The sequence below is a fragment of the Curcuma longa genome, chromosome 3 (assembly GCF_044706935.1).
Source record: "Curcuma longa cultivar G26 ecotype Majalengka, Jawa Barat chromosome 3, ITB_CL_G26_1.1, whole genome shotgun sequence".
NCBI classification, from domain to species: domain Eukaryota; kingdom Viridiplantae; phylum Streptophyta; class Magnoliopsida; order Zingiberales; family Zingiberaceae; genus Curcuma; species Curcuma longa.
The window spans coordinates 16,676,631-16,688,836 of NC_133863.1; the positions used below are offsets into that span (position 1 = coordinate 16,676,631).

General features: G+C 38.6%; 1 protein-coding gene and 1 pseudogene across 1 annotated transcript; one reads left to right on the forward strand and one right to left on the reverse strand.

The window, feature by feature from the left end:
* Positions 1 to 3,469: 3,469 nt before the first annotated feature.
* On the reverse strand, positions 3,470 to 4,120 carry LOC141823787 (uncharacterized). Its single transcript, XM_074711022.1, has one exon. The coding sequence runs from the start codon at positions 4,118 to 4,120 to the stop codon at positions 3,470 to 3,472; it is 651 nt and encodes a 216-aa protein (XP_074567123.1).
* Positions 4,121 to 5,213: 1,093 nt separating this feature from the next.
* Positions 5,214 to 5,323, forward strand: LOC141825804 (small nucleolar RNA R71; annotated as a pseudogene).
* Positions 5,324 to 12,206: the final 6,883 nt, after the last annotated feature.

Below are 12,206 nucleotides of genomic sequence, written 5' to 3' on the forward strand. Positions count from 1 at the left end.
TATAGTAGAGTGGCAAAATGTAAGAATTCTTTTCTCACTATTCATTAATAAGTCTTTTTGCATTTCTAATGCAGCATGATTTCTGTCACGTCCCGAGAAGCCATCCAAAAAATTTCGGTAGCATCTCCCTTGTAACAATGGCTTTCCCTAAATACATACAATGATAATCAGCCACATGTGGCTAGAATAAGGACTACACGTCCAATAAACATCACAACACACACCACAGATGCAACATAAACTATAACATAAGGTCACAAGGCCACACATTATTATCACATGCACAATAACCAAAATATGTAAATCTGCATAGTGGAAACTGCGTAAATCCGACAAAACAACCAACCACAGATGCAAACCCAACATAACAATAGTCCATATCCACAAACATATAAAATCTATACTCGAATACAACTATAAACCATATAACCACAACATAAACTCCCTAAAGTGAGATAGAACCAGCCGACAGAATCTCCAAGCTCCAAATAACCTATCTGCTACCTGGGGAGAAAATAAAATAACCCTAGGATCTGGGTAGTGAGCAGTAGAAACTCAGTGGGTACAAAATAGAAGTGCATGTAAGATAAACTAGCAGAAATAACAAGAATGTAACATCTATATTGAATAAGTACAAGAGATATAAAAGACTAGTCAATAGGTAATAGGTATCAACAGATAGTGTAAATCATGAAAGTCGCGCATGGTATATCAACTGAACAATAGAGAAGAAGTAATACTGTGCAATAGGTATACGTAATAGGTACATGTCAATAATAAATATAATGTCATACAAGTGCAACAATCATAGCAAATAAATGCAACAGTCGTAAACATATGAGTAAATTAAACTATGTAATAATCCTACCAACGAATGCATGTAAAAACACGCAGCAAACATCGCAAACAAATGCAAGTCTCTGTCCGCACTCTACATTCCCCAGTCACCCTCCCATAGCACAGTGAACTAAGGGGTCAGACAAGACATACTACACAGGCTCCAACAACAAACCACCACTAATCTGGTGGGGAGCGGGCAGTGTAGCAGGAGGGCAATATAGCCAGTCCTGGTTGCACCCAACAATAGTGCAACATATGCTCTCACCCCTGTATCTCACCACAACACGGTGTCGGGCAAGAGCCAACAAGAACATCCAACAATGCTATCATCAACAACTACAACTAGTATGGATGTATGATGATCATCCCAACATGTAATAACTACAGTTAATTAGCATGTTCAACAGGTATCGACAAGAGTCAACATAAGTCAATAATATACCATTAAACTATTCTACAGTAGATATATCCATCGAAGGTCATAGGACAGGTATCAGGTAACGAATCTTACAAGTATTATCAAGATAAAGGATATAGATCACTAGAGCATCTACATGACAATAACAGATTATCATAAGGACAACCGGTATCAAGCAATGATCAACACAATATCGACTAGACAACTACCTCAAGTAGCAAGAATAGCAATAGAATAGATAGAACAATAACAACAAGTCATGCACTAGAAAACTAGGTCTGTATTAACCAAGTACAGGGTACCCACCTGATCAGATGATCGTTGACAATAGAACCCCAGAAAATAACCAGACTCTGTGTATAATAGGACCAGTCAAGTCAAGGTCCTGCAACAACAATAATACAACACTTAATACACTATCATATTAAATTTATCATACATAAATTCTAACCCAACAATAGTTAATCCTTAACCTCACAACCTAAATTTAACTTAGATTCACTATTAATCATTAATAACTCCAATTAATCCTACCTAATCCAACAGAGTTGTTGTGTATCCCTGATCAATCGGATAAATCCAATATATCAGTACCAAGATTTTGGTTATCTTCTTCAACATCAACCAAACAACTCTATAATCACAACCAACATCTAAAATCAACCACAACCCAATGTCAAGCAACCATAATCAGACTAAACCCTTTAACAACCATAATTAACAATAATTAACAATCAACAACATCCAGTTTCAATCCAACAGTGTCCATGCCTAGATTCACACAATGGCAAATTCATCAACCAACAACATCATCAACAATCTGATCAGATTCAACAAAAACATCTTCTCAACTTCTAAATTAGTCTTTTGCCCTAAATCAAAAGCTCAGACTTCTTCTTCAACCTTGCTGCCGAAACCTCCTCAAGCTCATGTCAGATCGCATCTACAATCCATGGGAGAAGAAGAAACCGATCCAAATCCAAGTTAATAACAACAACCAGCAATCCTACAGGTCGTGCCTGGAGGGCATGAACGTTGGCAAGTACTACTCTGTTGGCTTGCAGAATGAAGTCACGACCGTGCCTGGTGGGCACAGTCATGGGAAGGTGCTGCTCTGTTGTGGGCACAGGTAGAGGCACGATCGTGCCTGGTGGGCACGACCGTGGGCAGATGCTGCTCTGTGGTTGAGGCATGGCCATGCCCTGGGGGCATGGCCCCTTAGAGTTTGAGACACGACCGTGCCTTGGAGGCACGGCCCTGTCTTGCCTTGTCTTCGATTGATTTTCTGTTTTACCTTTTTCGGTCCATTTCCATCCTACAAAAGCATAAAAACAAGAGCAACCCTTCGAACTAGGAAATGGAGAAAACATATCTAATACGTAAATAAAGGATGTGACAAAAGTAAGAAATAATCATGAAATACAGAAAGATGTGCAATGTAAATATCATAAATGTATATATATCCTACGCATATCAGAAGTCCCGGAGGTGCGACCTCTTGGCAAAGGGAGACTTAGCACGACGAAGCTGAGAAAAACATCTCAAGCAAGTGTAAGGATGGTCACGAGGCTTGTGGAAGATATTTAAAGGCTTGAGTCAAGGCTAAAGGATGAAGAAGGAAGTTGAAAGGAGAAGTTCAGCTTCACCAGTTGACTGACACTGCCATCAGTCGACTGGTGCCTTGATCAGAAACACACAAAGACTTTGGTCGAGTGAAATTCACTGACCAGTCGACTGGTGGAGGGTTCAGTCAACTGCTAGATGAATGCTGGACTGACAGCTGACAAATTAAATGCAATCTACAGAGCATTTGAGGCCCACCAGTCGACTAATCCATGGATCAGTCGACTGATGTCGGAGAAAATATAAAAACACTGATTGAAGATTGGAGATGCAAGTGTTGCACTTTTCTATTTCTTTGCACGAACTCCAATCTCTGTAAACTCTGAAACTCTTTCCTAAACCTTCACCACTCATTTCTATAAGAGGAAGAGAGATTTTTTGTAAAGGTTTCTCCACCTTCAAAGAGTGCTTTGAGAAGGAGAAGTTTTTATAGTGAAAAGGTCGCTCTGTGTGTGTGAATCCTTTCGATTAGTCACCTTGTAAGAGGGAGATATCAAGTAAATCGAACGGGTTAGCATTGAATTCTTTTTGTCTTGCTTTTATTTTTATGCTTCCGCTAATGATTTTGTAGGCAAGAGCAAAAAATTGTTATTCACCCCCTCTAGCAAATGCATCGGTCCCAACACTTATTACCCCGGCTGGAGCGGGTCCTTCCATCGACAAAGAAAAGGATTGGTACAACCACTTCTTTTTTGGTTGGACATCATCCAACCTGCAACATGATTCCTTCTCTGGAAGATAAGCATTGGAGTTTAACGAGAAGTTGAAATATACTTTCTTGTTTCCCACTTCCAGGGACAACTTGTAATTCTTCATGTCAATTTTTGCCCCTGCAGTAGCTAAGAACAGCCTCCCCAAAATAATCAGAATTGACGGATCTTCTTCCATGTCGAGCATAACAAAGTTGGTAGGAACAGTGAATCCTTCCATTTCTACCGGCACATCCTCCACTATACCTATCAAGTATCTACAAGAATGGTCTGCTAGTTGGATGGCCATGGTGGCGTGTTTGAGATCCGCATATCCACACTTCTCACTTGTTGAATAGGGATTTATACTAACACTGACTCCTAAATCACAGAAAGTCCTACTAATAGTCATTATACCTATTTTGCACGGTATGGTAAAGCTTCCTGGATTCTTGAGTTTAGGAGGAAGTTTGTCATTGAGAATTATTGCACTAACTTCTTCCATTAGAGCCACAGTATTCTTGGCCTTTGTTATCTTTTTGGCGGGCATTAGCCCCTTAATAAACTTAGCAAACTGAGGTATCTCGACAAGAGCGTCAAGAAGGGGAATGTCCAAAGTGATGTCCTTGACTCGGTTGTATAATTTCTCAAACTCAACATCCTTTTATTTATACATGAGCCTTTGAGGGAAGGGTATGTTACACACTAAAGTCTTCTTTGATGGTTCCCCAACGGGCGTAGCGGTCTCAACTTTCTTCAATTTATCTTCAATAGTTGGTGTAGAGTAAGGAGGTTGCTTGGCGGCTGATGTGCATGAAATACTCTCCAGGGGAGAAGTCCCTTGAGATTCCCTACGCTTCAAGATCCGTTCGCTATTTAGCTCAATAGCTTTGTAGTGCTCCATAGGGTTGAAGTTCGTCTTTCCTAGAAGTGCACCCACTTGCCTCGATGAAAGAGAAGAACTGAGTCATGCCATTTGCATTTCTTTCATCTTCAATCTTTTGTCATGGTCATCTAATTTTTCGTTGATCTTTACCATATCACCTTGAAGTTAAGAAAACATTTGCCAGCTCTCTGTCCTTTTCTCCTCCAACATCTTTAGAATTTTCTGGGTGTCTGACATCTCTTCATTTTACTTTAGTGCAGATGGATAGGATAGTCCTTGGTTATTGTGATATGAAAAGTTTGGGTGATTCCTCCAACCCAGATTATAAGAATTTGAGTACGAGTTATTTCTTGGATTGAATGTACCAAAGGCGTCACATTGTTCATATTAAGCAATCTAATCTTGAAGTGACCATACTTGACACATTTCCTTTGTATGGTTAGAATCCCCACATAGATCACATGATGTAGATATCGCATTAACCTTGTTGACGTTCATATTATCAAATCTCTTATTGAGGGCTTCCATTTGAGCAGTTAACAGAGTAAGAGTGTCTACCTTGTACTTTCCAAGAGTTTTTTAATGATTACCTCTCTCGGTAGCCCATTGGTGATGGTTGAGGGTCACACTTTCAATTATGTCTTTGGCTTCCTCCAAGCTTTAGTTCATTAATGCACCTCCTGCAGCAGAATCCAAATATACCTTTGTCTGATAGTTGATTCCATTGTAGAAGGTATGAAGAACAAGCCATTTTTTCAATCCGTGGTGTGGGCATTGTCTCAACATGCCTTTGAAATGGTCCCAAGCTTCAAATAAAGTTTCACCATCTATTTGCATGAAGCTAAATATCATGTTACACATGTGGGTTATCTTACTTGGTGGATAAAATTTATTGAGAAACATTTGCTTGCATTGATCCCAAGTAATTATGTTGTTCGGTGGTAGAGAGGCAAGTCAAGATCTTGCCCTATCTTTGAGTGAGAACTTGAATAGTATGAGTCTAACTGTGTCAAAACCAACCTCGTGAATTCTCATAGTACTACAATTATCTGAAAAATTCTTCAAATGTAGATTGGGGTCCTCGTTTGGTCCACCCCCAATTGATTATGCTATATCATGGAGATAAATACAAGCTTGATCTCAAAATTATTTACTTCTATAGTTAGTCGGGCGATGCTGGATGACACTCCCCTCGCATAAGGTGCAGCATAGTTCTTCAAAGGTTTGTTAGCCATGGTTTTTGGTGTATGTTCTTGTGTTGCTAACCTTTGAGATTGAAGTCTCCTTTGGTAGGTTCTTTTGATTTCCGGATCAAAAGGAAACTCTGTTTGTTCAGACCTACGCATGTACACCAAAAGAAAATGTTATTATATTTCCAGAAAAAAAATCTGTAAAGAAATTGTACTAATTAAAAAGAAGTAAAGAAATAAAAATAAGTTATCTATTATTTGATTAACCTTGGGTTAGATTCAAGTTTAATCATTCAACTCACTAAACATACATTTCAAGAGTCAGCTTCCAGATGGTGGCAAGGCACAGGGACCTTCTTGGATATCAGAACAATGACCACTTTCTAAGATAAAGTTGATTCAAGAAATCATATATTTAGCTAATCCAGGGATAAACTTTAGTCTAACTATTCTAGGATGTGACGAGGTAGCTTCGACTAATTCAACTTAGCTAAGTAGACCAAGTAAGGTACTCCTTACCCTGCTTGACTACACTTAAGCTAGGTTTCTCTAACGTACTATCATCTCGCCCCACTCTAACACTATGTTTGGGCAAATGTTAACCAAATTTTTATCCTTACCTAGCCTAGGTTGTTCTAAAAGTAGAAATAATAAAAAATGATAAAAACTAAGAAAAAATTACAAACAATTTTTATGTGTGGTTTTAGGTCCCCTTGGATCACGACCGCTATTGAGTCTGATCAAATAATGTATTTAATCCTTGGAGACCCAGAATTGGTTCAATCCAACTGGATTTGTTAGTTTAGATTTTGAAACCCATGCTTGGACTCTTGGTTTCTTGGGTCTATGCAACAATGTCATGTATGCTCTATGCTTAGCTTTATGTCCAATCCCAGATCGATTGTATCCAGTCCTTTAGTTTCCAAGAATCATATCAAGATATTTAGAACCTGAGGTGAATTTTTCAAGTGATCTTTTCAGATCGTCAACTTGAAGTTTCAATTGGGAGTTCTCTTCCTCAAGTTTAACATGGGTTGAGCCCCCCACTTGAGTGACTTCAATTGGTAGTCTGGGTTGACTTTCTCCTTGAGGAGTGCTACCACCTCTTGGAGTCATTCAATTGGGCATTAGATTTGGCAAGCTTTTTTGTTAAATTCAAAATAATAGAATATAATTTTTTAGTACTTACAGTGGTATTGGAACCTTTAAAAATGGATGCGGATCTGTGGCTTGAACTTGAGTCGGTATCTGACTCGCTATCGATCTTCGTTGGTTCATCACGTGTCGGAAGCGCAAGAAAGCTCGTGGTCATTCTTCCTCTAACTCTTCTGACGAGGACTCGTCCCATGTTGCTTTTAGTGTATTCTTTCTTGATTTTTGTTCCTTCTTTTGATTTGGACACTCTACTCTGAAGTGCCCTTTCTCCTTGCACCCATAGAAAGTGAGCTCCATTTTGCTGGTAGAAGGTTTGTTGGAGTTCGACTTCTGAATCACCTTCTTCACTTTTGATTTCTTTATGCCACACCTCTTTCACAGCATCTTTTGGACCAAGTTCACCAATTCTGTTGTAACTTCTGTAGGATCGTGGATGCACGCTAGAGGAGGTTGAATAGTGTGTATGTCGTTTCTTGTTCTATCAGAAATCACTAAGTAGTGGAATTAGTAAAGTATGCAGGGACATACAAATTTTACTTGGTTCCTAACCCCCCAGGGTTAGTACGTCCAAGGCCTATGTACGGGAGGTGTCCGTCCACTAGTGGTCTCCTTTCTGAACCTTGTTCGGAGGTGGAGAAACCCGTCTTACAGTCCAATAAAGAATAATAATAAATAAAACAATAGTAAGACAAGTAAGAAATTAAACCAAACAAGTGTTGAAGTCGATCTGGAAGTCCTGAGCGTCGCACACTCCTCCTGGAACTTCCCCGGTTGCACGAGTCTGGCCCCGTTCGCGTTCAGTAGCACCACTAGAAGAAGAGGATGGCTTGTAGAAGTTGTGTTTTGGTTGTGCACATTCATCCTCCTTATATAGCCTCTTCCTGGAAACCTTAGCGACTGGATAAGATCTTATCTGATCCGATCTGATCTTCTCGATCTTATCCGGGCTGAGTCTTCCGATCGAGTCACCTGGATCCACCTTCGAGTTGCCTGGACCATCTGGTCGACTGGATCGGATAGAGTCGCCTGGATCCAGTTGACTCAGGTTTGACCTGAGTTGACCCCAGGCTTGGTTTAGCTGCCTCTGTTTGCTTCACTTATGCTTTCTCCATCTTGCTTCCAGCTCCTGGTTCCTGCAAGACAAGCATACAAACACGCAAACAACCTAAGCCTTACCCTGTGGGTCTAACTTCGGATTTTCTAATGAAATCCTAGGTTAGTCTGACGCCTACTGTTCCCACACTAGGAATGCGCCCTTACCCACTCCACTCAGGAGAAGTTTTGCCAACAAGTCCTCCAAACTTGTTGGCCTTCCCGCTTAGCCATGATCCTCGGCCCCCAGGATTTGCTGCTAGGCTACTGGTCTACCTGACCGCCTAGACTTGCACCAAGCCTTGGTCCTCCTGACCTGCTTGGATTTTTGTCATGCTTCCTGGTCCTCTTGACACTGCCTGGACTTGCACCTGGTGCACTTGACCTTGCTAAGACTTCTGCCTGATCCTCTAAACCAGGACTTGCCTTTGCCTAGCCTACAACTAGGACTTTCCCTGCCTAGCTTCACTCACCAGGACTTCCTTGCCCAATCTTCCAGATCAGGACTTCCACTGCCTAGTCTAACCGACTAGGACTTCTCGCTAGTCTTCTGGTCAAACTGACCTGACTAGACTTCACTCACATCCAAACATTAGGTCCTGTTTGGATCAACCCTTGGTCAAACTGATCAGACCTAAGTGTATTGTCAAACATCGAAACTCTAGGGCCAGATCTAGTGCTTCTTGCACCAACAATCTCCCCCTTTTTGATGTTTGATAATTTCTTAAGTTAATTTGGGTCAGGGTTTAACAATCTGGGAGAAATCTATATTTTTAACTTAAGTCCCTTCTCCCCCTTTTCACACATCAAAAAGAATTTTTTTAATTCAATGTTAAGTCTATTTTGCACCAACAATCATGGTAATGTCTATGGTCACAACTTAGTCTTGACAATTCTTGAAAGACCATAGTAAATAATTTTAAAAATAGTTTTTTTTCATAAAAAATTTATAATAAGCTTCAAAAACCCTTTCAAAATAAATTTTCAATATCTTTTTAAACCATGTTTTTAAAATTGAACATAGTTTTGCAATAGAGTTTTCAAAATAACTTTTGAAATAAATTTTTTAAAATGATTTTTCAAACATAAGTTTTGAAAAGATTTTCAAACAATAAAAATTTTTAAATTAATTTGAAAAATATTTTTAAAATAATTTTTGAAATGATTTTTAAATCAAGTTTTTCAAAGTGGTTTTTAAAATAGGTATTTTTAAAATAGATAGTTTTTGAAAAACTAGTAATTATCCTTTTAAGTCAAAATCTCTCCCTTAACCTGACACGTTCCTTAGGGCTCTTTATTAACCACAAAGCAATCTCCCTGTGTGTCTTAGGATTTGACCCAAATCAAAAGGATAATGGATAATATTTAAAATTTTTGAAATATGATTTCAAAATAATTTTTAAAGATTTTGAAATATTTTTTAAAAACTAATTTTGAAGGGCTTATAAGAAATAATTTTGAAATAATTTTACTCTTTCGATTTGGACCTCCCCCTAAATCTGACACTTTCTTAGGGCTCCTTGTTAACCACAAGGCAAACTCCCTAAGTGTCTTAGAGGTTAATCTAAATCAAATAGAGTAAATAACTTATGATTTTTTAAAATATAATTTTTAATTAAACTTTTAAGTTTGGACTCTTCCTAAATCTGACACTTCCTTAGAGCTCCTTGTTGACTACAAATAATCTTCCTATGTGTCTTAAGAGTTGTTCCAAGTTAAAAGCATAATTTTAAAATATTTTGTAAAATAAGAGTTTTTAAAAAATATGTTTTCAAAATGTTAGAATTTTTAAACTTAATTTTTAAGAGGTCTTTTAAAGATAAAGTCTTTCAAGAATAACCTCCCCCTCAACTAGACACTCTCTTAGGACATCCTTGTTAACCACAAGGATTTTCTGCCTATGTGTCTTAGGGTTCTTGACTTAGTGTTGACCTAGAGGTTTGTGTCTAAGTGTTGGTCAATCAATTTTCAAAGATATAAAGTTTTGAAAACTATAGTATAAATACACACAACAAACATGAATTTTAAGTAAATATCAAATTTTTTAAAAATAATTTTTATGAAAATAGTTATAATAATTTTTGAAAAAGTTTTTCAAAACTTTGTATTTTAATTGTCCTTATCATCTCACCCATTCTAAGTGCCTCAGTACATGACATACAAGGGTTACCTTAAGGGTTTTGTGAGATGAGTTATCAATTTTATCTTTATTAATTTTTAATTAAGTTCTAATGAGTGTTTGACCTTGTGTTAGATTCAGGTTTAACCATCAATCAATTAAGTTCACATTTCAAAAAAATTTGCTTCCATGTCGTGGCAAGGCAAGAGTCTTCTTGGTCCACATTTAGACAAAGCCTTTTTAAGAAATTATGAAATCAATCTTGAGAAATCTTAACTAGTACAGGATGTGATGAGGTAGCTTCAGTCAGTTCCACTTAGCAAAGCAGACCAAGCAAGGTACTCCTTACCTCACTTGACTACCTAGGCAAGTACTATCATCTCACCCCACCCTAGACTATATTGGCAAATATCAACCATTCATGTATCCTTAACTAACCGTTCTAAATTTAATTAAACATGATGATATTGTTGGGATGTATACTAGAATCCTAGCTATGTAAATAAACATTCTGAAATGAGAATCACATTTGGTCAATATTTTGCAGTGTCCATTTAATCTATACTGTAGACTAACATGGTGTGCGGAGTCACACACAGAAGACCATGTTATCAGTCCCTTATAGATTATAAACAGTGTTCACAACCAAGATGGATTGGACAAACCATCGGAGTGGTTGTAGTGTAATTTGGTCTTAGTCTGTCTTGACTATAGAATTACACTAGTACACTTAGTGTGTATTGAGCAGGACCATCTGAGGATTGTTCGATTTATACTGACTATATAATCGAACTAAACCTCTGTTACTATAGATGTACATGCTCTTAATCCCGATATAATAACAAACACGTGTGCTTAATATGTACTTCTTTAATTCATCAAAGGGTGAGGTTTAGATCGATAGATCAATAGGCCCGATGAGTTGGGAAGTAGTATTATGTACATGGTGTGTTGTTGATTATAGAAGGAAACTGTGTCCTATAATCTAGGTTGATGATGTCCCCTTGAGGAGCTCATAAGGATTATCATGTAAACCCTGCAGGTGGACCTTGTCCGCATGATAATAAGGTTGAGTGGTACTACTCTTGGATTAGATGTCGATTAAATACGAGTTGTCAGTAACTCATTTTAATTGACGGACATACGATATCTTAAACACAGGGAGACTAATGTACTGATAGTAAGAAGGAGCCCATATTGTAATATGGGATTGGTGCGGTAGTTCGATAATAACTCTTTAGTGGTATGAGTTATTATTGATGAACTAAGGTTGTGTGTTCGGGGCGAACACGGGAAGCCTTAGCTCATCAGAAGGCCAAAACCAATTCCTCCTCTAGGTCCCTGTTGTAGCCTCTGGGAATCCTCAAGTCCACCTTGGAAGAATTCGTGAAGAAACCAGGCATTCGAGCTCATGCAAGGAGGTGTAATCGATCAGCTGATCGATTACACACCTTGGTAATCGATCAGCTGATCGATTACCAAGCCTCCGGACAGAACGACTGGTAATCGATCAGCTGATCGATTACCAGGCTTGTAATCGATCGGTTGATCGATTACATGTGTTAATGAGAAGAAGTTACGGAGTTTTAATCGATTCCTTGATCGATTAAAGGCCTGGGTTCGTTTTGGTAACTTCCGGAATTATTCCAAATCTCTCCGATTTGATTGAATCAAATCATACCATGTTTATGGAACAATTATACCATGTTTATGGCTCTAATTATACCATAAATAAGGGATGGCTAGGCTATAAAAGAAGGGCAAGGCTTGGCTTTGAGAAGACACACAATCTTCTTCGTGGTGGTGGCCGAGACTCTCTCGGCAAGCCAACCCTCTTAGCCTCTTCTTCTTCTTCTTTTCTTCTCTTCGGGAGGAAAGCTTGGTAGCCATCGGAGGGAGATTTCTGGTGGAGATATTCTCGAAGGATCGTTGCCCACACAACGCTCGAGAAGAGGAGAGGAATACGGCAGAAGATCAAGAGGTCTTCGGGTACAAACTTCGTCCTTCCGAACCGTCGGAAGAAAGGTATAATTTAATGTTTCCGCATTAGTTAAATTATTGCTTTTATATTGGATCCTGTAAACCAAACACAAGAGCCCAACGATCTAAACGCGTCGGGCAACTTGAGATCGTTTCGGAAAATTTTTATTCTGCAAGAATCTACCGGAACGGTTTTTCAAGACTTTCCCATCAG